The sequence below is a fragment of the Cheilinus undulatus genome, linkage group 21 (assembly GCF_018320785.1).
Source record: "Cheilinus undulatus linkage group 21, ASM1832078v1, whole genome shotgun sequence".
Taxonomy (NCBI): domain Eukaryota; kingdom Metazoa; phylum Chordata; class Actinopteri; order Labriformes; family Labridae; genus Cheilinus; species Cheilinus undulatus.
The window spans coordinates 5,661,200-5,686,349 of NC_054885.1; the positions used below are offsets into that span (position 1 = coordinate 5,661,200).

At 40.3% G+C, this 25,150-nt stretch overlaps 1 protein-coding gene across 1 annotated transcript in view; it reads left to right on the top strand.

Annotated features, from left to right (window-relative positions):
• Positions 1-2,295: 2,295 nt before the first annotated feature.
• The window catches only part of smurf2 (SMAD specific E3 ubiquitin protein ligase 2), an 89,696-nt gene continuing 66,841 nt past the window's right edge, over positions 2,296-25,150 (top strand). Inside the window, exon 1 of the mRNA XM_041817512.1 lies at positions 2,296-2,704. Within this exon, the coding sequence (XP_041673446.1) occupies positions 2,653-2,704 (52 nt within the window). The 5' untranslated portion in view covers positions 2,296-2,652. The remainder of the gene's footprint in view (positions 2,705-25,150) is intronic.

The following is a 25,150-nucleotide window of genomic DNA, read 5'->3' on the forward strand; positions in this document are numbered from 1 at the left end:
GGGATAACAAGAATAGTTAGGCAAATACTAGGCTGAACAGCGGTGCGGTGGTTTGCACTGCTCCCTCTGAGCTCTGGCTTCCTCCACCAGACTAAAACCACGCTCACGAGGCAAGCGTGAGTGTGATATTGGCGTCTTTATGGCAGCCCTGTGACTGGCGACCAGTCCAGGATGCACCTCATCTTTTAGTGAATGACAACCAGGGTTGGCTCCAGCCCTCTGCAACCCCTGAATGGACACGGGTGTATGGATGGATGGAGTTTTTTTATTTTTGGCTATTTCATGGCCATGATTTCAGATGTCAGGGACAATGGACCTCATAATGATTTTAGACCATTAATCACTAACAAAAATGTTTTGTGGACAACAATGTGCTTTTCTTGATGCTGCCAGCTACCAAAAAAGTTGGTTCGTCCTTTTTAAGGTAATCTAGCCTTACCCCGATAAAATGTGTTAAATTAACTTTTAATTCCAAGCTTTATTTGCACTCATAGATTTGGAGAAAGTGTGTGAACAGTTATTATAGTCCTCCCATTGTCTAAAAAAAAATAATAGAAAAGGATTAGGGACTCTGATTTTTTGGTGGGGGGTAGTGTTTTTATAAGACAGCCTTCTTTTAATTTCTAAAACGAAAGATTGAATTTTGTATTTTTTCTCTGAATTGTTTCCCCCCTTAAATTTCCAACTTCTGAAATCAGGATTCCTAGAAAGAGTCAGGATTCTGTATGACTTTAGAATTCAGGATCTTATCACTTAGACTTTGGTCTTTAATCTTAGAATTCTGACTTTGAAAAAAAATGAACCCATTGTTCCTCAGAATTCCAAGAAACATATCAGACTTCCAACTTTTTCCCTAGGATTCTGATTTCCCTCTGAATCTTTAGGCGATGTAAACCATTTTCAAAGTATGTGGACCCTTTATTCGTCTCAAAATGCCCCCCCCCCAAAAAAAGAGTCCAAAATCCAACTTTCCCCCCCCAGAGTTCAGACCTTTTCCTCAGATATCTCTCTTTGTACCAGAAATTCCTGGAAAACATCTAAATAACTCTTCTCAGAACCAGGAATCATCTCCTCCAAATTCTGACTTTTCCTCAGAATTCTGTCTTCATTTTAGAGTTCTGATGTTTTCTACAGTGTCAGACCCTTTTGTTTCCTCAAAGTCTGAAAAAATATCACATTTCTTTTTATTTTATTTTCATTTCCCCCCCCCCACCTCTGAAATAAGATTTATTTTAAGAATTCAACCTTGTTCCCCCATGATATGAACTTCCAAGAAAAATGAAAAATTGATTAAAAAAATCAACAATCCTAGAGTAAGTCAGAATTTAGGCATTTTTTCAGACATTTTTTCCTCAGAAATCAGGTTTAATCCTTTTTTTAGAGAGAGAGAGAATTTTTCTGCAATTTTTTTTCACAAAATTGAGACAATTCTTCCTCTGATTTTTTACTTTTTTTTTTAATTCCCTCCAAATCCAACTCCAACTCTGCCATTTTTCCCTCCAGATTTCCAAGCAATTATTAGAATTCCTTATAATTTCTCAAAATTTTGGGTTAGTTTTTTCCCCTTAGAATTCCTTTTATCCCCTCAGAATTCTGCCCCATAGAGCTCAGTCTTCAATCTTAGAATTCTTACTTATTTTGTCCAGAATTTAGACTTTTCCCCTCAGTATTCAGTCCAAATCTTAGAAGTCTGACTTATTCAGCACCCCTCAGAATTCCAGGAGAAAACCCCTAAACAGAATTCCAAGTCTGTCTCTCAGAATTTTGACCTTTTTTTCTCAGAGTTTAGGCTTAAATCACAGTTTTTAATCAGTGGCAATAATTCTCTTCTTTAGACTTGCTGAGAAATCAAATAACTAAGAAAACCTTTCACTACATAAAACCAGTAAATAAAACAATGGATGGGTGACATCTCCAGAGTTACAGGAGTGCATCGTGTGAGGGATTTTCTTAAACTCCATGGTGAGGGAAGATAACAAGTAAAAAATGTCCTTAAATTCCCCCTGCAGCTCTGAATTTTCCTGTTAGATCAACAGATTTCCTCTGTTTCTGATTGTCTGTGTTGTCATAACACCATAATAAAAAAACTACATCACCCTAACTCTCCAACAACATGTGCTGAAATAAATTCCATAACAAGTTTAGTTTGGCAGAGCCTTTTGAATCCACATGTTGTGATTTTTTTTTTTTTTTACCATGTTGGAAAAATGTCCCACTCCCCCTCGACGTGACGTCACCACTGGTCGGTCTCCCAGCAGCCTCGTGAACCGGGATCTCCAGCGGAGGGCTCAACAGTTCAACTCTCACCGAGCGGAGAGGAGGACGGAGGCTCCTTTACGAAGATGTGAAGATAAAAACCCCGAGCTACAGCCACCACAGAGCGGCGTGTTTTTTACCTTTCACTCGGGAGAAGATATTTTTTAAATAAATGCACTTTGTAGCACGACGACAGCGGCGTTTTTCCTCCTCTTGTTTTATTTTATTTTTTCGCATTTGTGCGCGAGCGCTATGGCAGTTCAGTTCACATCCGGGCCACAATGCCTTGACTCCATTATTGTCTAAAAACTGGCGGAGAGGGTGATAAACCTTTTGATTTTTCGCCGCTAAACACACATTTTTACTTCGAGCAGTGACGGCTGGAACCGAGAGGAGATGTCTAACCAAGGAGTTCGGCGGAATGGCCCCGTGAAGCTGCGATTAACAGGTAGCTAGCAACGCTTTTAAATCCCCGACTATATTCCCCCCAACACACAAGCTAGGAGGGTGCCGGCTAATTCCTGGAAGGAACCGTTCCAGTAGGCTGTTTAGCTGGCTAGCCGCCGGTTCTGTTTCATGCCATTTAACGACTGTAATACGACTTCAAATGCATTTTTAATCATGTTTTATGCTTTCAGTTAGCATAGTTCAAACTGTGCATCTAGCTCATTAATGAAAGGTTAAAATGGACACTATTGTTCTTGGAAATAGTCTGGACCATCTGATTGTCGCCAGTAACCACCACAAGGGTCCATGAATGCTGCAGTTACACATTACCTTGGACTGCTTTTAAAGAAGTTATCACTGCGTTGAAGCCAGTACGTGTGGTTTTGTTTCACGCATTTATTTTATTTGCATTTATAATTTCTGTAAGTGTAAGTGTGCTTCCAAACTATCACTCTGTTCTGCTGACAGACACATAAAGTTGGCTAGCAGATGTTAGCATAGCCCACCAGCTAAGGACTGGTAATTAAAGCTTTGGATCATTTCTTGTTTTACTTTGCAAGAGATGGCAGGTGAAGGCCTGCATACTGTCCAAATTGCACAAAAACAATGTTGCCATCATATCTGTGCAGTCTAAAAAAATGCATATCCTTTACATGCACCTGTTTAATGAAAAGAGTGTAGTTCTTTTATAACTTAGTTTCTTTAAGATGCTATCACTGATCAAAGAATGGCTACTGTGTTGTTTAAAATAAGCAAAAATCACCATAAATTCAGATTTTATCTCCATGACATCAAAATGTTTTCTCTTCCAATAATCATAGATCTGGTAAAGTGGCATTCTCGATCAATCTTATGTCTGGATCTTTCAGTAAGTAGTCCTGAACTCTTCTCAGCCAGAGTTGCTGTTGGTCATCTCCCCCCTCCTCCCCTCTTGTGTATACAGAAAAAAGGTTTACATGAGAGCTCAGTGTTTTGACTGGGAGAAGTGGCCGACAGCTGCCCCCTCTTTTTTTGATGCACATCCAGCATCTGACCTGAATCAAAGTCCATGGCGGTCTTTCCTCTCAGGAAGGGCCAAATTAAATATTTAAACTGGTGCTGTGTCTGATAGGAATGAGTGGAGACAGTACGGAGGATGATTTGAACAAGATGGATTTAATGCTCTGGAACTGCAAGATGGCCAAGTGCATCAAGCTTTGAGCAAGGTTTTTAATAACTAGCAGAAGTCGATGAGCGTATGCTACTTATAGGCTATAGCTTTATGCAAACATCTGGTGCCTAGCATTGTTAAAATGATACATACTCTACTGCAGAGCTTTAACTATGTGATCTTTGAGACAGGTTCAACCCTGATAATAGAACAGAAAAATGCCTGATTATTGATACCTGCTGGGAATGGAATGAAAATAGATCTTTATGTGGCTGGTGCACCAGTATATTTATTCAGACAGGCCAGAAGGCTGCTCTTGAAACATGATTTTCAGCTAATCATGTTTGCAGTCCACTGTCTGCTCGTCTATAATCCTCTGCTACATTTGCTGTAGATTGTGCTGAGGATATCGTAAACTATGCAGAACAATCCGTGACAGTACAGTATTTTGAATTCACTCCAAGCAGTATTTTCTTTATTTTATGTTCACTATATATTGCATGGACATAGCTAATAATATCAGCTGATAATATACAGTACTGTGCAAAAGTCTTAGGCCACCTTTGTGAGGCTGTTTCTTCTGGATAAAGCCTGAGAGAGAGTGACTTTATTTTCAAGCATGACCATGATCCCAAGCAGCGAAATCATTTCTGTAGATAAAACAGCCAATAAAAACACTGTTCTAGTTTGGTACATAGATAATTTGGGATTATATGGACAATGACAGAAATACAAAACAGCAGAAATGCAATGCTAATCTCTGGGAAGTGCTGATATAACAAAAATATAAAACAAAAATATACCAAAGGACTACTGATGAAATCTAAAAGACTGCATCAGTAAAACAACTAAAGTTGTGCTAAGTAAAAAGGAGATATCACACTTAGTATTACCTTTTTCCTGTAGAAGCCTTTAAAAACAAATGATTTGTACATTATGAAACTTAATCTGTTATAAAATGCATCATTTTGCATGGTGCTATAACATATGTGCTATAAATTGCACCAGTATAAAAGATGCAGTCCCTTCCTGGGGTGTCTCCCAGAGGAGAACTGTCGCAGAGATTTCTATTGCACTCAGCATGCAGTTTCTGTGTAGCTCTATTAGCGTCACCTGTCTTCACCTCGTTAAGTTTTAGAGTGAGCTCTCAGCCTATGTGATAGTTGTGAAGTACAGACCCACAGGCACCTAGTTGCTCTGCCACCTTCACTGTTCACCTGTATTCTGTTATCGAGGATTCTTCTGAATCAAACTTGCACTCCAAAAGGCTTATTGCATTATTGTCGTACCACCATTTTCGGAAAGTTTAGAGTTTATGTCCTATAGGGGGAGAAAAACTGTTAAAAGTGGCGCCTACTCCTACATACCTGCTCTGTGGTAGCAGTGTTAAAAGTGCTTGCAATGCACTGTGATCTGGGGGCAAACTTTCAATAATCTTGTGCATTGTGCAATGATTATCCCCACTTGCAGCCATGACAGTGGATGTCTCACCACTTTATGCTGGTATGCATACAGGTAGGATGCAGAAAACAACTTTTAAAAAAGGCATTTTAAGTGCATCTCATACACTAGATTTTATGGCAGATGTCTTATCTATATACTGTGTACAGATAATGTCAGCACATCATATGTCTCATGCACTTCTCTAATGGGGTCTGAGCAGCAGAGATTTGTAATTAAGTACTTTTAGGTTTGTTTACTTCCAATCCTGGGAACATATCAGCACACAAGGGGAGTGTTTTGCTGAAATATTTCACTGAACCAAGAGTTGAATGCTATTCAGTTTTTTTTAACTTTCGACAGAGCATCAGACTGCTGGTTAGTGATGCTAAATGAAATCTCAAACCTGCTGGGACAACTTTATAATTTACTTTGTCAACAAGTGATGTCTGTGAGACAGTTTATGGACAACTACCAAGTAGAAATCTAGCCTGTTAGTCTGTCACTGCAGGTTGAGATGGACCGCAGTGGTCTTCTGGAGGAATGCAAAGAATGTGAGTCCACTGTGGAGAAAGAAAACGTGGAGCTGGAGCTCATACAGCAGCTCTCCTGTTGATGCTGAGTGACACTGTACTACCATCAGACTAAATTTCACTGACATACAGAGCAATAACATCACTCTGTGTAATGTGTCTCTGTCTGTGGATCTTTAAGTGGATGTTTGTTTAAGTACCACTAGTAATCACTCCTCAGGAGCAAATTTCTGTCTGAATTATGCAATATTATCATTGTCATTCACATGCTTGGCCCCTGGAGAGGAGGCTGTATAGGAATGCAGCTGTCTTGCGGCTCGCTTTTAGCTGAGACGTTTCATTGCACGCTGTCATTAAATGTTTCTTTGTTTAGCTATGCACAGCTGTGTATACTGGGCTGATTAGATTGCTGCAGGGGGAGTAATGGGCCCGCAGAGCGTCATTGCGACATTGTAGCTGCATGCTGTCATCTGCATTCAAGTTGATTTTTGACACATAGCTGCTGATGAACTTGTTTTCAGGCAGGTTGTGAATGATGAGTTGTTACATTTAAACAGGCCTGTAGCTGTTTGTGCTGCAGGCACCCCCCCCCCCCCCATCTGAACCAGATGTTGCACATGTTTGCCAGCTATTAAACTGGAAAAATATGGCAAGCAAGCTGCTAAAACTAACACTTGGGGTGAGAATTGCCCCCTGACTACACGGGACAGGTTTACATTGTATTCCATAGCTGATCGCTCCTAAATAATGTGACATACAAATACAGATAAGGGCAAGACACATTGTAGACACTGAGCAATAAATTACATCATTTCTTTTGTATCATCCCTATTAAGGTCTGTCTTGTAGACATAGATTATAGTTCAATTTGCATCGCTTTCCATGAAACTATAAATTTGATGACACACAGCTGAATGCTTAACTGAATATAACTGAGACTTGAGCTGAAAAGAGACAAGGATTTTCACTTAAAATACTTTTTGGCCCAGAAATATTCACAACAGAATCAGAAATTACCCGACAAGTGATTGATTTTCTACTCTGATTCAGATTCTTGACGTTTATTGCCATTTTGGTCTTTGCCAAGAGTTTACATGTGACTTGTCAAGCATATGGTTTGCTCATCTGAATTCTTTGGCGCGGTGCAGACGAGCGAAGAGAGCTATCTCAGTGGGATTCCCTCGAATTCTCCATTCACATTCCCACCTCTTTCTGTCTCTGAGTCACTCCTGTTCTTTCCGACTGTAAGCCTCTTCCCCTTCAGACCGAGTCCAATGCATATTTCACTCCCACCCTCACTAACCGAGCTTCCTCCGCACTCACTGATTCTCTTTTCTGCCCCTCTGTCATGTGTCTTTCTTTCCACTTAATCAGCTGCTGCTGCAGATTTGCTGGATTCAGTAGAAGATTCTCCAAACAGAAGGACCTGTGCTGTTGTATTTGATTAAAAAGACGCAAAAGTTTACTGCTTCTTTTCTGAATGGACACAGATGCTGCGCTGGAATAAAACAGACTTATTTCAAAGATGTAGCCAAAGCCCTGGGGTCTCACACTGGCCCTCTGTGCGGCTTTGAGTGAAAGGCTTCAGTCCTTTCTTTTATAGCAGGCTCTTGGCTTTTTCAGTGCTGCCTGGTGTGACTGTAGTGTACACACTGGGGGTCTTAGCATTGCTGGCTAATTGAAGAAGAAACCTCCACAGCTGGGCACAGATGGGACTGTGGAGGCACAGGACCTGATGATGAAGGGTGTTTTAATGTGGTCTGAGCCGGCTCTCCATTCATTCATGTGGTCTCAGTCAGAGCCGTTTTTACAGAGTGTCTGTATGGAAGTCATTTGGATCCATCTGGGTGTTCAGACAGGATATATTGTAAATACTCAGTGATTAGCAGCATGTGGTGAACTGTTGACTCTACTAGCCTTTTATAGACATTCATTTTGAGCAAACATTTCCATATTTTTGCTTGAACAGGAAAGAAAACAAATTTAAAAGCAGCAAAAGACTAGAAACAATGAAAACAGGGATCAAAAAGAGGTTGTAGTTGTTGCACAACACATTTAAACATATTCTTCCACTTGCTGAGAGCCTTACATAAATTTAAAATGTTTGATCAATTAATTGACTGGCTGGAGTTGGCCTTCCTGTTGCTTCAGCTGCTCTTCAATAAGGACAAAGACTTCTGCGGTTGCTCGACCCTCTAACCACCGCCAACAGCGGCTCTGAGGACACCAGATGTAGCAAGGGAGAGAGGAGAGTGGGCAGCCTCTCAGAGAGGAAGTGATCCCCAGACCCAACACTTGTCCAAACGTCACCCCTGACAGGTGGGGAACAGAACAGCCCAGAAACTCCCTTTTTAGGCTCCCCTGTAAAAATAAAGTTGAGAATTGCTATTACTCAGCAGGACATGAGGTGTCTCGTGTGTGTCTCTCAGCTCGGTCCTGTGACTGTGTTATAACTGTGTGCTGTGGGTTTGATTAGTGGGCGGTGTGTGCGGTTAGGGAGATCAACTCTTCCTGCTGAGCAGAGCATCAACACTTTAGAATGGTTGCTTTGTAACATTAACAACCGATAATATTTTCCTGTTTCCACACATCCTGTTTCATTTGGAGCCTGAAAGGAGTGAAAGATTTCTCATCATGATCTCTGGTTACACTCTACTGTCTTACAGCAGCGATTACCAACAAGGACTACGTGTACTCTTGGGGGTATTTTGCAATTTCCAGGCTGTAAGTGACACTTGAACTAAAAGTGTCTGAAACCAGCATAAAGACTGGTCTAGACACAATTTAAAGCACTGGTTCCCAACCTGGGGTCTGGGCACCCAGGGGAAGGTGTGAGACTCATACACATACAGTCATGGAAGAAAGTATTGGCACTGCTGGATTTTTTCCAGAAAATACACAATGTCTCCAAGAAATTGTTGCAATTACAAATGTTTTTGGTATCCACTTGTTTATTTCCCCTATGAGATTTGGAACAACACAAAAAAACAGAAGAAAAAAAGGAAAATTGACATAATTTTACACATAACTCAAAAAAGGAGCCGGACAAAATTGTTGGCACCCTCAACTTAATATTTGATTGCACATCCTTGGGAGAGAATAACTGAAACCAGTCACTTCCTATAACCATCAACAAGCTTCTTAGACCTTTCAACTGGAATTTTGGACCACTCTTCTTTTTCAAACTGCTCCAGGTCTCTCAGATTTGAAGGGTTCCTTCTTGCAACAGCAGTTTTGAGATCTCTACATAGGTGTTCAATGGGATTTAGATCCGGGCTCATTGCTGACCACTTCAGAACTCTCCAGCGCTTTGTCTCCAACCATTTCTTGGTGCTTTTTGAGGTATGTTTGGGGTCATTGTTCTGCTGGAACACCCATGATCTCTGACACAGACCCAGATTTCTGACATTAGGCCCTACATTGTGGCCCAAAATCTTTTGATAGTCTCCAGATTTCATGATTCCTTGCACACAGTCAAGGCATCCAGTGCCAGAGGCAGCAAAACAAGCCCAAAACATCTTTGAACCTCCACCATGTTTGACTGTAGGTACTGTGTTCTTTTCTTTGTAGGCCTCATTCCGTTTTCTGTAAACAGTAGAATGAGGTGCTTGTCCAAAAAGCTCTATCTCATCAGTCTACAAAATGCTCGGTTTTCCTTAGATATCCTCAAAGGATAAAGCAGAGGTGCACTTATTGAAAACTCAGGGCCAGTGATGTTTCAAATAACAGATTAGCAAGTGGTCTGTGTGTTGTCCAATAAATCAATCTTTGCCCCATAATGAATCTCTTTGCTAAATCAGCAGTTAGGTGTGATAAATGCCAGCATCAAATTGTAAGGACACAAGAGGAAAAAAATTCTGCAACCATATTGCTGATGGCTAATGTTTGTCAGGGCTGATATTGGCTAGTAAACCGATGCCTCTGTGCATGTGACAAAAAAAGGTTTGGAGCCACTGGCTTAAAGTACTGAACAAAAAAGCCAAATGAAATAGCCGGCTAAAAGAAATTGTCAAATTGTTAGAAAAAGGTGTGTAAAAAGTTGGTTACCATATTTACATAAAACTCCCCAAAATAGCAGCACTATATTGTTATTTGGTAGGTTTACTCTCTATGGTCATGAAACACTTATGATATCACCTCTCCTTTTACATGCAGCTGAATGGAAAATGAATCAGTGTTATTGCAAGTTAATGGGATGGACCCTTACACATACTGCATTTATCTCCTGAGAGGGAATCATTTGGGTACTGAAGCTTAAAGTCAGCTGCATGTACAGAAACATCTGCAGCTCTGTTCTCAAGCCTTCATGGCGTACTGCACATATCAGCTGCACTTACTGAACTCATCCTTTGCTTATTTGATATTCACTTCTTGTGGTTTTATCATTCTGTTACTCTGCTGTAAGAAAAAGGAAACTGATTGAAGGATCACTGTGGAAGTGCACCTGCACATCTTTTATTTCCATTTAGTGATTTATGTAGTCACAATGCTCGGGGCCACGGTTAATTGCAGTTTATAAAGAATGTAAATTAGTATGCTGTATTCAGCCAGGATGAGTCATACGGAGTAATGAAGTAATATTGCAAGCTTGCACTGGTCGTGTGCCTCCTGTAGTGCTGTCAGAGTGTATGTTTGGCCCTGCAGAAGTGCTAATCCTCCAGGGTGGTTTGGGAAAGACCTTCTTCAAAGGCTGCTTTGTTAACCTGGCTGTGCTGGTTAATGGGTCAGAACTGGATTAGTGATGAATGTGCAGGAGGGGAACTCCAGCGAGAATCTGACTGATTCTTGTCCACAGGCTCTTCCTCTATCAGTCCTGCCTGGCTGTTGTCCACGCTGTCCCTCTCTCTCCACCCTCGCCCTCCTATTTCTTGCCTATTTTCCAAACTAGAACATTCTTTGAAGTTAGAAACTCTACTGGGGGGTATTTTTTTAATCGGAGGAGGCTGCATACATATTCATTGTGTGTGTAGAACCCTCTTTGGCTTCAGATGCCCTCAGTTTTCTGCACAGAGCCAGTACTGAACAGGAACAAACTTGACATTAAACACCTCAATATTGCTTTTTAAATGTTAAGCTCATGTTATTTTCTTAAATAGGTGTCATAAAAAGTGCCTTTCGAGACTCTTCAGCGTATTGCAATGAAATTTCAAAGAATTGAGTCATTTAGGCTTTGTAGTGTTGCATAATATGAGGAAAAGGTGCAAGTCTTGATCCCGTGGTTGGATATTTTGATGTATTTATTAGACTGTATGCAAGTGTTCTTTAAGGTTTTTTGGGGGTCACTCATAAGTTACTACGCTATTCCTTGTAGAGTTCTTTAGAAGTCTCTACCACATTCCTTATCATCCATTACTGTCTAACAAATAGTAACTGTTTGGTGCTTGTAGAGAGAATTTGATCGGTTGTTTTCCAGATATTATTCCCATTTTTTTTATCACACAAGTAATTTAGGAGGACCTGGTACCTGTCAGTGTATCAGAATCATGTCAGGTCTGGTTTGGGAACATACGCCAGACTGGGACTAATCGCAGCTTTCACATCAGGAAGGAAAACAAGGAATTGCAGCATCTCTGAATCATCAAGATTAGAGTTTACAGATTATGATTCACCAAATGTGTACACTGAAATAATGCAAATAGGCTTTTTTTTTATTAGTGTTAAACTTAGATAGAATAGGAGTATACATGAGGTAAATATTCACCAGTTCATGTGAAAGGAGCAGAACATCAGAGATATTAATATCTCTCTGTAAAACACAAAAACTTGTGCACATGCAAGATCCAAAAGTCACACTTGCCAAATGCCAAATCTTGGTGGATTTATATGAATTCATGATATGATAGGCATATTGATATCTGCAGGTATTAGCTTAAAAAGTTGAATTTCAGTATCAGCCTTAAATATCAGCAAAATGTACCACTGTACCATTGGGTTTAGGCTGTTGCTTAGGATGACGCACCTAAGAAGGTGCTGCACATATTTGCCCAACAACTTTACATCCAGTAAGTGTTCTTAATGCATCTAAATAAAGAGTGGTATTAAGGTGGAATTTCTTTGTTGTAGTATTTTGTTATGGTATAATTTTAGCTCTAAGATGCAGTTGCACTGGATTTGTCTATTCCTCTTTGGATGATTTTTTGAATTATTGAAACTTTATTTAACAAATTGACTTGCATTATGACTGTTGTTGTACTGTGGAATTGAGAGGTGCTTTCTGACGTGTTCCTTGAGAAAATTAAATCCAAGAATAATTAATGCAGTATGCCTGCCAGCTGCTGTAGCAGAGCCTTAGCATCTCATATTCATTAACAGCCTCACTACATCTCTGTTTTGTAAAAAGGGAAAAACTGTCCCCAGTGACTCGTATCTCTCGTTTATTGGTTACTTTTTAAAGCATACTGCCGAATATAACAAGCCTCTCTGGACAGGGAAGGTGTTGTAAATTCAGAGCAGTCTCCTGTCCCATTTGTCCTCTTAAATGTGATGGAAGCTGTGGCCCTTTAAAGCTTGATTCCTTCATTTGTTTGTAGGGATGTCTGGGATTATTTTCATCTCTTAGCTGAGGGCTCAGGTGAGACCACTCAGACAGTTTGCATAAAGTTTCATTAGCTCTAAGAAATATCCACACATGCAGCAGTCCTTTGGTTTTCCTTGAAGTCAGAGGTAGAGGTGGGGAGTGCTCCCACCCAGCTGTCTGATGATGGAGGGTAACCTGAGAGTCCATCTCGGACGTGCTGGCTCTGCTTTAAACCTGGATGGACACGGCTTGATATGATTACGACGGGGGTCTCTCAAGTCTGCAGTGTTAACCGGCTGGGTGAGGGGGGGTCAGTTTGGCGCAAAACCCTCAAGACGCCAACAGCTGACTGCAGACGTCTGTCCGTGCCTTGGCCTGACGTTTGAGCCCCTTCAGTCCTCTGAGACGGCCGGACCAGAGGAGAAATGTTTATATTCACACCGGATCACATTTCAAATGGCACCTTTTTCTAGAGTAGAACAAATACACAGCAGGATTCCTGTGATGGAGAGAGTCTGTCTGCGTATGTGCCGGGAAGCAAACGTGATATTTCAACGCTATCCTTCCTTACGCACTAACTCCTCAGGAATCCTAAACATATGTGGGGGCACACAGTTGGTTTCTATGATCATTTTTTCTTTATGACTCTTCTCATCGGGTCTGAGGTGTAACTGTTGCACAAGAATGATGGTTTGGTCTGCAGGAGATTCATTAGAATGTAAACAGGAGGGCAAAATGTCCGATGACTCAGCTTGCAGGCAGATAGTACAAAGCTGTAGTTGAAAGGAAATGGTCATGTTGCCTAGCATTTGCTCTTTTGGACATTGTTATTTTAAGGCTGTACCAGTGCACTGCTGAGGAAGATTATTTGTTACCTCCAGGGTTTTGTTTCTCTCCCACTGAATGAAATTATTGTCTGGATGTTGGATTAATTAAGAAGCTAACTCCAGGCTTGTGTTAGTCACATGAAGCTTCTCCACATGTCATGCAGTTTGTTTCCTGAAGCTTGATATCACATCTCTCTGTTAGGAATCATGTTTTTTACATTTTTAAGTCTTGGGTAATACTACAAACAAGAACTTTGTCAACACTGGGGATGAACCCAGCCTAATATTTTTTCACTTGGTTAAAAGGGAATATTCTTTAAATACAAACTAACAACGAGTCTAAATGTAAGACAACAGTCAAAAGTAAGCACACTGTTTAAAGTCCTAAGTGGTTAGACCATGTTAAACTGCTTTAAGAAATCTAGCTAATATTTATAGTGTGAAAACAGCCAGCCTTCAGTCCTCCTTGCAGTGTACATTCACATGTAAATGGGGTTATGTATTGCTCCAGTAAATATATCCAGGGAGTCTGCAGGGTCTTAAAAAGTACTCAAAGGTGATAAATTTATTTAGCATAAACTAGGATTTTAAAAGTATTAAAAAGTCTTGCATGCAAGACTGAAAAGTCTTAATTTTTTAGCATCAGAACTTACATATTCATCAAACATGATGAGCCCTGTATTTTTTCGGGGGGAGGGGGGTTTGCTTATGCTGGGAGAATTCTCAGCCGATCTAGAGTTAGGGTAACCTGGCACGCCAGATGGATTTGTTTCACACAAAAAAACTTCCATTAATGGTGTTTGGGAAAGGCTAGAGCCTTTGAAAAAAAACAGAGGGTGATTGGATGAATGTTCTGTCAGACCCATCTTTACGGGCCAATCAGAGCAACAAAACACGTGACGTAGTCGCTACCGAGGAGTAAACTCCATAGAGGACTGCATGACGTGAACCACGGCGACTGTAGACATATCAGTACACGACTTTTGTCTTTTTTGAAAAGAAAACAACTCACTGCTGTTCTTTGTTCTTCATTTAAGAAGAAATGTCATCAAGTTCTGATAAAACTGGCGCTTTAGCAGCATCCACCCTAATCTCTAGTGCCATAATTGCACCGGCCTCTTCTTGGTGCTTGCTTACGTCACGACTCCACCGCACCCAAAAGTACTGCTCTTGTCACTGATTGGTCCTGTCACTTTCTAACTGGGCCCAAACGGGTTAGACAGCGGCTTTGCAAGATGGATTCGCCAGTGAGAAATACGGAAAGCAGCGAATCCATCTGCTTTGCAAGGTTAAGAATTAGGGAAACAGTTAAACTCAACTGTATTGAGCTACAGCTGATCATCCACCCTAGTAAAATGGCTTTTATGAATACATTATTACTTAAACTAATTTTAGGCCGCTTAAATAAATAAACTCAGACCTTTCATTGACAGCTACTCGATGGTATTAGACAGAGATGTTTTTCCCCCTCACAGTCTGATCTCAAAATGCTCCTAGGAAGCATTAGAAAGCTTAATTTGCATGCTTCTGGCATTCGTTTTCTATGATATCTGTTTTGATCTTAAAATCACCACAAAATAGGGTCTTAAAATGTTTGAGGAGAGTCTTGGAAAAAGGTATCAAAGTATTATATTTAATGACAGATTTTCTGCTACCATCCTGATGTCAGATCTATATTCATAAAACTTGGCCTTAACAGAAAAGCTGAATGCAAATAGGTACTCCTTGCACAAATGCAGGTGTGAATTTAGAAAACTGCATAACCAACGCAAGATGAACACAAGTTACTGAAATGGCTTGCAGCTACTTGTACTCATGCTGCAGTTGTTTGCATTCATGTTACAGCTGCTTGCATTTGTGTTGTATCTATTTTCTTTCTGTTAATGCAATGCTTTTTGGATATTGTTTTGTCTTAGACCTCCCAGCCACCATAGTTAAAGCTGACACAGCATATATACACTTAGTCCTGTATATATAAGTACTACCAAACCATGCTGCCAGTGCCAGGTGCTGTACATGCTTGTTTACATCTAGGCATTAGAGCCAAAAGAGAGGGCTCATTGGCTGGTTCTGCAGCAAGTTTATGGATACAGCTCCAGAGAGTCATGGGCATGACAAGTATTGACATACACTCACTAATCACTTCATTAGGTATACATTCAGCTGCTTATTAATGCAAATATCCAATCACCTGGCAGCAACCAGTGCTTTTAGAAATGGTCAAGATAATGTGCTTTAGTTCAGACTAGGCAATCACTGAATCAACACAAAATTAGTCATACTAAAACTTTCAGCCGTATTCTCCAGACATAGTAGTAGCAGTTGGCTGTACAGTCTTTTCATCTACAATTACAGCATGATTACTGCTTCTATTCTTAGAAGTGTCTGACGGCCATTTCCATCCAACTTTTATTGGCATCTTACAGAGCATAAAAGTAAAAAAATGGCTAAGTGGTAATGATGTAACACAGCTCCCAGATGAAGTTGTGAAATTATTCTTAGAAACTAAAACTCCCCTGGATTGGAAGCAGCATTTCTGGCATTTAACACCGCAGTGTGGTGGTCCTTAAGTTTTGTTAAACAGGTTGGTGTTATCCACCCCAGACTCTCCTCCATTACATCAGAGCGGAAAAAGAGCCAAGAAGACGCCTGATTCAGCTCTGGTCCCAGCCGGCAGGAGTGCAAGCTTGCAGAAGCCCGAGCTGTGACCGTCTCAGTGTTTTGACTCGTCGCTGAAGGTGCTGTGGAACACTTTACTCGCCTGGATGACTCTCTGCTCGGCACGTTGTATCGCACAGAGTGGAAACACAGAGTGATGTACTATGCAGGCGTAACAGGAATGCAACTAAAAATTGCCATTGTGGCATGGTTTCCCACTATTTGGAGCTGAAAATAGTCAGGGTGGACTCCTCTATTATGCAATTACACCGACTGTATCACAGAGGAAAAAGGTGACGTGAGATGGATGAAATGTTCTCACAGTAAGAGTGCTGCCAACCTCTTTCCTCTCACGTGTGGATGTGCGTGGTGAGTTTCTCTGTGTAGTCTGGCAGGTTTTTACAGAGGAAGATAAGCTCCTCACTGGCCTCAGTCTCTGGATTTGTACAGTTGTTTATCTTTGTTTAAAGACTGGTTTGGTAAGAAAGCAGTCTCGGTTCATCAGCTGTGTTTCCCACAGGCTGTCAGATTACTGACATCAGTTACCTACACTCTATTTTGTTTTTATCAGGCTTTTGGCTGCAAGAGGTTTGTCCCCAAGAGATGGGAGAACAAGTCTGTTCAAAGAAAATGCTTAGTCACAATTGTTTACTGTGTGTTATCAATTCAAATCTTTGAGTTTCAGATTTCGATTTGTGTTTTTCTTATGTCTTTAGAGTCCTATAACTTTTCCAAAATTCAAGTGAAATGACTTTAGTACTAATATATTCTTAAAACCCAGGTTGTCCTGAAAAAAAGATGTATAGAACTTGACTGTGCACCACAGGGTTGATGTTTTACAAGCTTTTTAAGAAAAAACGTCCAGACAAGATATGATGGGGGAAAAATATCTGTGAGCTCTAAGGGTTAAAAGTTAAATAACTTTTGAACCATAAATCGTAGTTTCTTACTTGTTTTTCACCTTGAAGCTTCAATTGAGCCATCCCATTGACTCAATCTATGCCTTTGAATCCCTTGCAGCAGCATTTCTAGCGAAAATGGAACTCAAATGACTTTATGGGACTTTAGAGATTAAATCCACACCAGTAAACCCGATACTGAATATCTTTATCCACTTTTAATTCATTTTGGATCATTTAGTATTGCTAGCATGAATACTAACAGTCCTATTGTTTTTCCCTTTGTGAGAGTCAGTCAACCAATGGCAGGCTGGTCCGTCATCACGTCATGCTGCCTGAATAGAGCATAATGGAGAGAAAGAAAGCGAGGTGTCAGGTGTCTGTGAGCCGCTATCCTATGATTCAGTAACAACAGTAGCTCTCCGAGTGGGTTTGCATGGGTTCGCATTTTCCACACCTACACCACCAGGTAACTTGGGATCTCTCCTGCTCTAAACTTTCAAATGAAGGTTCTCTGGTCTTTCTTTCAGCCTGCTGTATAAGTCTGGTCTGTATCCATCTGCATAAGTTCTTCTTCAGTGTACTCCGGTTCATACACATATCCTCTCGTATCCACAGAAAAGGGCACATCATCATCATTCGTGTCAATATCGCTTGTTATCTTTGTTTTAGCTTGATGAGGTGTTATTGTTCCTGAAGAAGTCCGCAGACCCACACAGCTGATCAGAGGATGTGTGAACGGTAAACAGTGTGTGGAGGCGGAAGGATACAAAATGGCGAAAGCTGTATCGTAAATTAGAGGTTTTTTTTGGGAGAAATGAAGTGCTGCGTACGTTTTCGACACAGCGCACAGGCGAGCCAACATATTTTCTTGGCCCATTTTATCGTAAAACTCGTTAATTTACGCGGACAAAACATTCCCATCTACAGCCGCTATGCGCCAGCTCTCTCCGAGCTCGTAATAACAACAGGATCAGATTACATGGAAATCACTGGAGGCTAATGCCACTACTATAGCCAAGCACCTCATACGACCCAACTTCAAAAATCCTGAAATATCCCTTTAATCTTCTAGGCCTTCAATGCCTACATTTTGGAATACTGCATTTGGAAAACTCGTTATATTTGTTTTTAAGAACTATTATTAACATAGGAGTTAGTAAATGGTGATTAACCTGAATAATATCTGTTATATTACCATTATTATAGGAGTTAAATTGTTGCTGTTTTAAAAACAGGGCCTAAGTATGTGGTATTTGTGAGTTTGTCATGGTTTGGTATTGTATAAGCAGAAACAGTTCACTTAGTAGCCATAATTTTTTGTTTTTGTTGAAAAACCCTAGATTACATTTACCAATGTTGTGTCATGGCAACTAAAATGAATCTAATACAAAAACTGACTGCATGCAGTGTCATTGATATTAGCTGGCTGTCCAGATTTTTGAAATATGCAATTATAATTGGACAGTGATGCTTCATTTCCCTCTCCCTGCAGCTAGTTCTTCGTACATTTAATATGACCATAACAAACTGATCAAACATGTCCTCTCTTCTCCATAAGGTGCTAAGCATCATTTGTACCTTGTCTTTGTAATGGCCTTTTGTCTACATAGAGAAGCTACGGGGGATTTAATATGTCTGCTTCCTTTTTACCCCTCTGCTTCCTCTGCTGTTTTACTCTTCAGCTCACTGTCATTCGGTGCATTAAATGTCCCCAGACGTCCTCTTACTCTAGTCTTTAACAGGAGTCTTGGGAATTTTAATGTTTTGTGTTTGTTTTGGAGTATTAATGTTACATCACAGAGATGATGAGATTCTTGGGACATTTTGCTACTAGTTTCCTCTCTACTCTTCAGTTCTTGACATGATTTTCCTTCCCCTCTCCATTCATGGCACGTGTGAGACCGCCAAGAAGGAGCATGTCTTTGGATGCCTCTGTGATTTATACTTAAAAAGAGCACATTAAGGTCTTTCCCTTCTTTTTTTAGGTGTTCTTTTCTGTTTTCCTCTCACTGTAAAGTGATGCACAGGGAGATTTTGTTTCTTTTTCCTCGTCTGATTTTCCAAAATCTTGGAAATGGCAGGTCTGTTTAGAGGTATTAGAAGATTTTCCTGGCAGTAAGTAGTTCCATGATCTCTGTGCCACCAGTGACTCTAATATCTTTATAATGTGACCAGAAGGAGTGTTATCAGATTTGCATATTATGTAAGAAGATTTGCTAAGATATAAAAAAACCTGCCAAAGCTGGGAATTTTCCCAGTGCCTTAACCACATTTCCACAGTGAGCCTGAACTCCATGAAGAGTTGGCCTGAACTCCTTAAACTCTACCCTGCTTCCTCTCTCCATTCTGTCTAACTGCAGTTAAAGGCTAAAGTTAAGTGGTGTAGCCAGCTCTTTAAAAAGTAACCCACTTTTGTCATGAATAGGGCAGCACTGAATGTCAGTGAATGGATGGTGTGGCTGCCTCTGAGGCAGACGAACTGGGCTAACCTCTACTCCGTAAAGCTGGGTCTTTTTAGAGGTTAGTTTGTTTGTTTTTGAGATATAATGAGGGTTGAACTGCACTACCACTCAGTGAAAATGTTATCTCATGTGCCCTATAAAATCGCTCATAAAGTCATTGGAGGATTGGTAGCTTTTGTGCTGCAAATCACATTGGTTTATATAAAAAACATCCAGATAGATGTGGGTTTTTTTCTTTCTTTCTTTCTTTTTTCAGCTCTGTGACAGTAGCTCTGACACAAAGAACAGTGTCGCAGCATGCTTTTAAAATGCTTAAGAAAATCCAATTGTGCTCCACCTTTTTGTTATGGTTTAAAGATTATAACACTAAACTGTAGGTTTGCTGTAGCCATTTAAAATACACAATGATACCACGATCACTCTGTTAACAGTCTTTTAATGTTCAACATTAGTGCAATTTAGACAGTGTTCTCTGTAGTGCTGGGTGATCAATTGAGTTTTAATTTCAGATATGATTTTGGCTTCCTACAACCACAAACTCAAAGTAATTGAGATGAGTGGTTACTGCTCCTCATGTTGTGTTGTGGGGCTGCTCGATTATTGCAAAAATGAAAAACAGTCTGCTTATCATGCAGTGTTTCCTACAGAATAATACTGTGCTTCAGGGGTGTCAAACTCAAACACAGCAGGGGCCAGATTCTTGATTTAGGTCTAACCTGAGAGCCTAACAGGGTCAACATTTAACCATGATCTTATCGTCTTATTTTCACCAGTAATAAATTATGAAAAAAAAAAAAACAGCACTGATTATAAATCATTTGGAAATTGAAAAAGTTTGAAGGCTCAAATCTGACCTAAAATTTTTCAACTTATTAGTTCAAAAGATCAGAACACAATGTTAGAAATAGAAAAAAAAATGTTTTTAAAGAGCAAATACATGAGGAGAAAGTTGAAATCATATGTTTGAAAGGTCAAATATGGGACCAATTGTGAAATCATGAGTTTAAAAGTCAAAATATGACTTAAAATTTTAAATTGTAAGTCTGATATGTCAAAATATGTGATAAAAAAGCCACAATTAGGATTTGAAAATGTCAAAATATGAGCTAGAATTCAAAATGATGACTTAAAAAGTTAAAAATATGACTTAAATTTAAAATTGGAGTCCAAAAGATCAAAATATGATAATAAAGGAAAAATTAATTCAAAATGTCATAATATGAGGAAAAAAATGAAATCATGAGTTTAAAAGTCAAAATATGGGATTAAAAAACCAAAGTAAGGAGTTAAAAAGGTCAAAATATGACTTAAAATTTAAAATAGGGAATCAATGACATATAAAGTCCAAATTGTGAGTTGAAAAGGTTGAAGTATGAAATGAAAAGCCAAAGTCATAAATTTGAGTCCTAATCTTGAGATGCAAAATTGAAATTATGAAATAAAAACACAAATTAATTTCTTTCCCCACACTCTTGACTTTTCATGAAATCTCTCTTACACTTTACTTTTTCAGATTTTTATGGCTTTACAACTTATACTGGAGGAAATCTGCAGACCTCATACTGGTGGGCCAGTTAGAATTCAAATATGATAGGATGTTGCGGGCCAGATTTGGCCCCCAGGCCTTGAGTTTGACACCCCTGCTGTACTTGGCTGTTAGGGCCATCCTGTTCTGCCTCCTTTTTGTACATTCTATTTTTTTGTTTCTACTTGTGATAGTATTCACCAACAGTACACTACACAAAAATGCTCAAATAACATCACTCGCCTTTAAGTTGTTTCAGTCAAGGACACCACTTATACAGAGGCTGCAGTCTTCAACAAAAGAGAGCAGGGGGTGACATGCAGCAGAGTGCCCAGGATCAGAGTATGCTGGTGCCTCCTTATGAGATTACAACATAACCACAAGGCTTTCCAGCACCTCAGAACTTGAACCCTTTTATTTTTTTTCCTTTCTTTATCAGGCTGAACATCTTTGAGCTCCTAAAGTTGCGTTAGACTGATGTTGCAGCACTTTGCCTACGTCTGCCTTGTTCCAACGACATGCATCTACAAGACATGAGACAATGTTCAAGACCAAACACTTACCAACATGGTGTCAAAGGAGATTGATTAGAAGATGTCTCAGAGATTAGCAGGAGACGGATGAGAACAGGTTTACTAGCACAACCATCAGCACCTGTCCATCAAAACGTCTTGGTGTCTCTTTTTTCCTTCACTTTTTAGTCCTGAAGAGGCCAGGGAGGACTGACAGGGGGGGAGAGGAAACCTTTTGTTAATAGAAGAACAATGCTGCACATGAGCATGCACGGTCCTGAGCTGGAGTCAAAACATGGCAGACAGACAAACAGGCAGACAGGAGGAGGAGGGAGGGGGGAGTACTGCTCCCTAAAGATGTGTCAGACTGTCTGTCTGGCGTGTTGGGTCAGTGCACTGGACTGGAGGAACCAGGTGGACGGGAAGTTGAGTTCAGAACGGGGTCAGTCTGAGTTACTGGGCTTGAAGAGATTTTTTAAGGTTCAGCTACGACCCACATGAGGAGAAGATCTGCTGATGTTTTGAGGAGCCTCCTCTTCTTCCTCACCCATCTCCTCTTATTAGGCTGTGTCTGCAGACGGTTTTGACTCGGTTCAGGGGTGGTGATGGTGGAATATTACCAGGCAGTCATCTCTGTTCCCACACCCCCATTTCCTCCACCTCATACACTCCAGTGTAATAGTTAACCGCACAGGCTGTGTGAATTCTCCTTTCCCCACGGTGCTCTCTGCTTTTCCCATGCTTCGTTGTGTAAGTGTACGTCAACACAGCTGCGCTAAAAGTCATATATACAGTAAGCTGCTTTGGTTGCTCACAAGAAGTCTGCAAATCATCAGCCAGGAAGACCCCAAATTGACTTAGATTTGCTGTCAAATTTTGAACTATTTACATTTGAGAGCACACTTTGAGTGACCTTGCAACTGTGTTTGATTGGTCAGCTATGGGCAGGTTTTAGTCTTAAAGCAAGCTGATAAACAACGACAACCAGTGAAGAGATTATCTCAGATGCAGCTATAGCAACAGTATAATCAAAACTGAACAATATATCTTTGTTAAAAGAACCACACTGAAAGCTTTATTGATAGAAAAGATGTTTTTGCTCTTCTCCTGACCATCTTCGGCAAGAGTCTGATTCATCAGCTGGCTCCACTTATAGTGAACAACACTATTACTGTTTTGATCTTGTGTTTTGTAGTTGTCGTCCCAGGGCTGTATTCCCCTACAGCATGCTTTGTTGTCCTGATTCGCCCGTGATGGATATGACAGAACATTCGTCTAATCACCATTAGGGCTGGGAAGTTAATCAAAAATCAGATTAAATTGCAGTATGGCCTGCTGTGATTTTCAAATCGCAGGAGTCAACTATTTCTTTGACCTGAAATTTGTGTCAAAATACCAGTTTTAATTTTTTTTTTTTTTTGCATCAGAGCTGTTATGCATGACATATCATGTAATCATTTAGGTGCCATTATTTTTAGAATAGTCTACAAAAAAATCCAACCTTCTTCATTTTTGTACTCTTTTTTTCAAAATCAACAGAATTGGACACTTTTAAAGAATTGTTCAGCCCCTTTTTATGAATAAAAGAAAGTTAAGGAATAATCACATTAGTCGCAATTAGGGGAAAAAACTTGTAACTAGATTATTTTCCAAAATTTTTCAGCCCTAATCACCATCTCAGACTTTTCACTCAGGACAAAAACACAGAAAATCACTGGTGTATTGAAAATGGATAATGTTGGTGTAAATGTGATGGGAATGGACACAGACCTTTTGTTGTTAGGTACCACTGTGTGTCACTTTTTTCCAAGCCCTACGAGCAATACAGCTCACTAGCTGATGAAAAATCCTTTAAATATGTTAAAACATCAGTAAATTTGATTGAAATGCTAAGTGAGTGCTCAGATGGCCGTGGATAACGCCTGCCTGATAGCAGATTATGGGAAACTCTGATTAACATTTCTGAATAGTTCAACATGAAATTTGTGTAAAATGACTAGAGAATTCTGGTATTGCGTTTTAAGAAAATCCAAAGTGATGTAGCTTCAAATGGAGCAAACTGTGATCCAAGTAAATGTACAACCCTTTCCCAGTTCCATCTTGTCTTGACCAGCAGCTGCTACCATGACAACGCCCCCTTCCCCTTCTCCTTGTTGTCATGTGACCTCTCCCTCCCCAGGTGTTTGGCTTGCGTCTGGCGGCCCTCATTGATTCGCCTGCACAGTGAGGCTCTTTGTGCGCTGGCCTGTGAGAAATCGGGCCCATCCTCTCCCCACAGGTGGAACTTTTTAAACTCCCCCCTAAAGTCCCGGTCTGTGCCTGCACAGAGCTGCTGTCACCACTCTGAGTTTTCTGCAGAGACAGGCTGGTGGAGGAACGAGACACAAATCCTCCTGGTTGATAATCTGTTGTGTGTGGTGTTTGTTAAAGTTGTCCTCTAGGGGAGACCGGACCGTATTGTGGAAGGACATTATTTGACTAATAATCTGCAGCCAGCCGAGAAGCCACCAAGAGCAAATACACTCCCAGTCTGTGTGGGAGAGCCACCAGGTTATATTTCCACTTAGTCACTGACACATTAGCCAAGTATTCATTTCTTCTGCTGTTAGTTTGTTAGGCTGTAGGTGGAGGTAGGATGATGCTGCATTTTTTTAAACAATGCTTGGGTGTGTTTTTGTGTGTGGGGGAGCCTGTCTCAAATCCATCATCTTTATACTCCTTCAATTTCTGCTTCAGTTTAGAGTTGATTATGTTATTGCCCCTTCTCTACTACTTTTGTGGATAATCCCGTGGTAGTAAGAGGAACTGTTGAATTCCCCTCAAGTATAGGTACTTGTGTGTTAAAATGTGTGGTATAGATGAATACAGAGTAACTATTCACCCCTCCTTAAAGTTCACTGAGGTCTAACTGATCGCTGTAATCAGGAAATGCAGCTCTTCTTTGTTTATTGTCCTCCTAATGTCCATCCCCGTCTCTCGCTGTGAGTCAGTCCTCACTGGCTGTGTGAGGCGCTGCGACCAGAATGAGAAACACAGACGACACAGAGAAACCCTTCTCCTCACTCTGCCTCCGTACTCCCTGTCGCTATGACGACAGAGGATTTTAGATGAGCCGAGATGCACGGGGGGTTATGTGATGCTTCTCGGAAATGTGTGTCTCTGTATGTGAGTGTGTCTCAGAAGAAAAAGTTGCAAATCATCATAAATATTCATCACAACTTGTAATGAGATGGTAATGATATAATCATCTGCTGGTTTGGTGCAATATTCATTAAAACTTGATTGTTCTAACTCTTGATACAATAAACTACCTCTTCTACCACATGCATAGCATGTTACGAGGATGTTTAGTAATTTTCAGAAATTTAATGTTTACAATTATGATTTAGATAACTTGTTTTAGGATTAAAAGAATGGATATTTATGTGCGTTACCATTTTATGGTAATGCTTCCATTACCTCAGAATTAACTAAATGGACATCTTCAGTGCAGGTACTTATGGCATTGACCAAAATGCCTAGCATTGTAAAAATGGGCTTCTAATCATACAACGTAAAAAAAGACCAGTCAGGGTATACATGTAACAAGTGATGTTTGGTTTTTGAAGCATCCTTTCTTCAAAGGCGTTTCTGCGTCAGCACTTTGTCATTACCTGATTTAATTAGGGACGCTCATTTTAAGGCTTTTAGTCTGGACTTTCTTTAAAATGTGAATTTGTTTTGCTGGTATTTGTCATTGAAATGTCAAACCTCCAGTAAATAACTTCACAAAGTGGCTAGTTCCGATGTCTGTCATCAGGCGGATCCATCTCGCAAAGCTCCAATCTGAAACAGTTGTTCCAGGTGTGAAAACAGACCTGACCAATCAGCTAGATTTTAGGAGACAAAGGCAGTAGCTATGGGCAGGGTTTAGTTGTACTG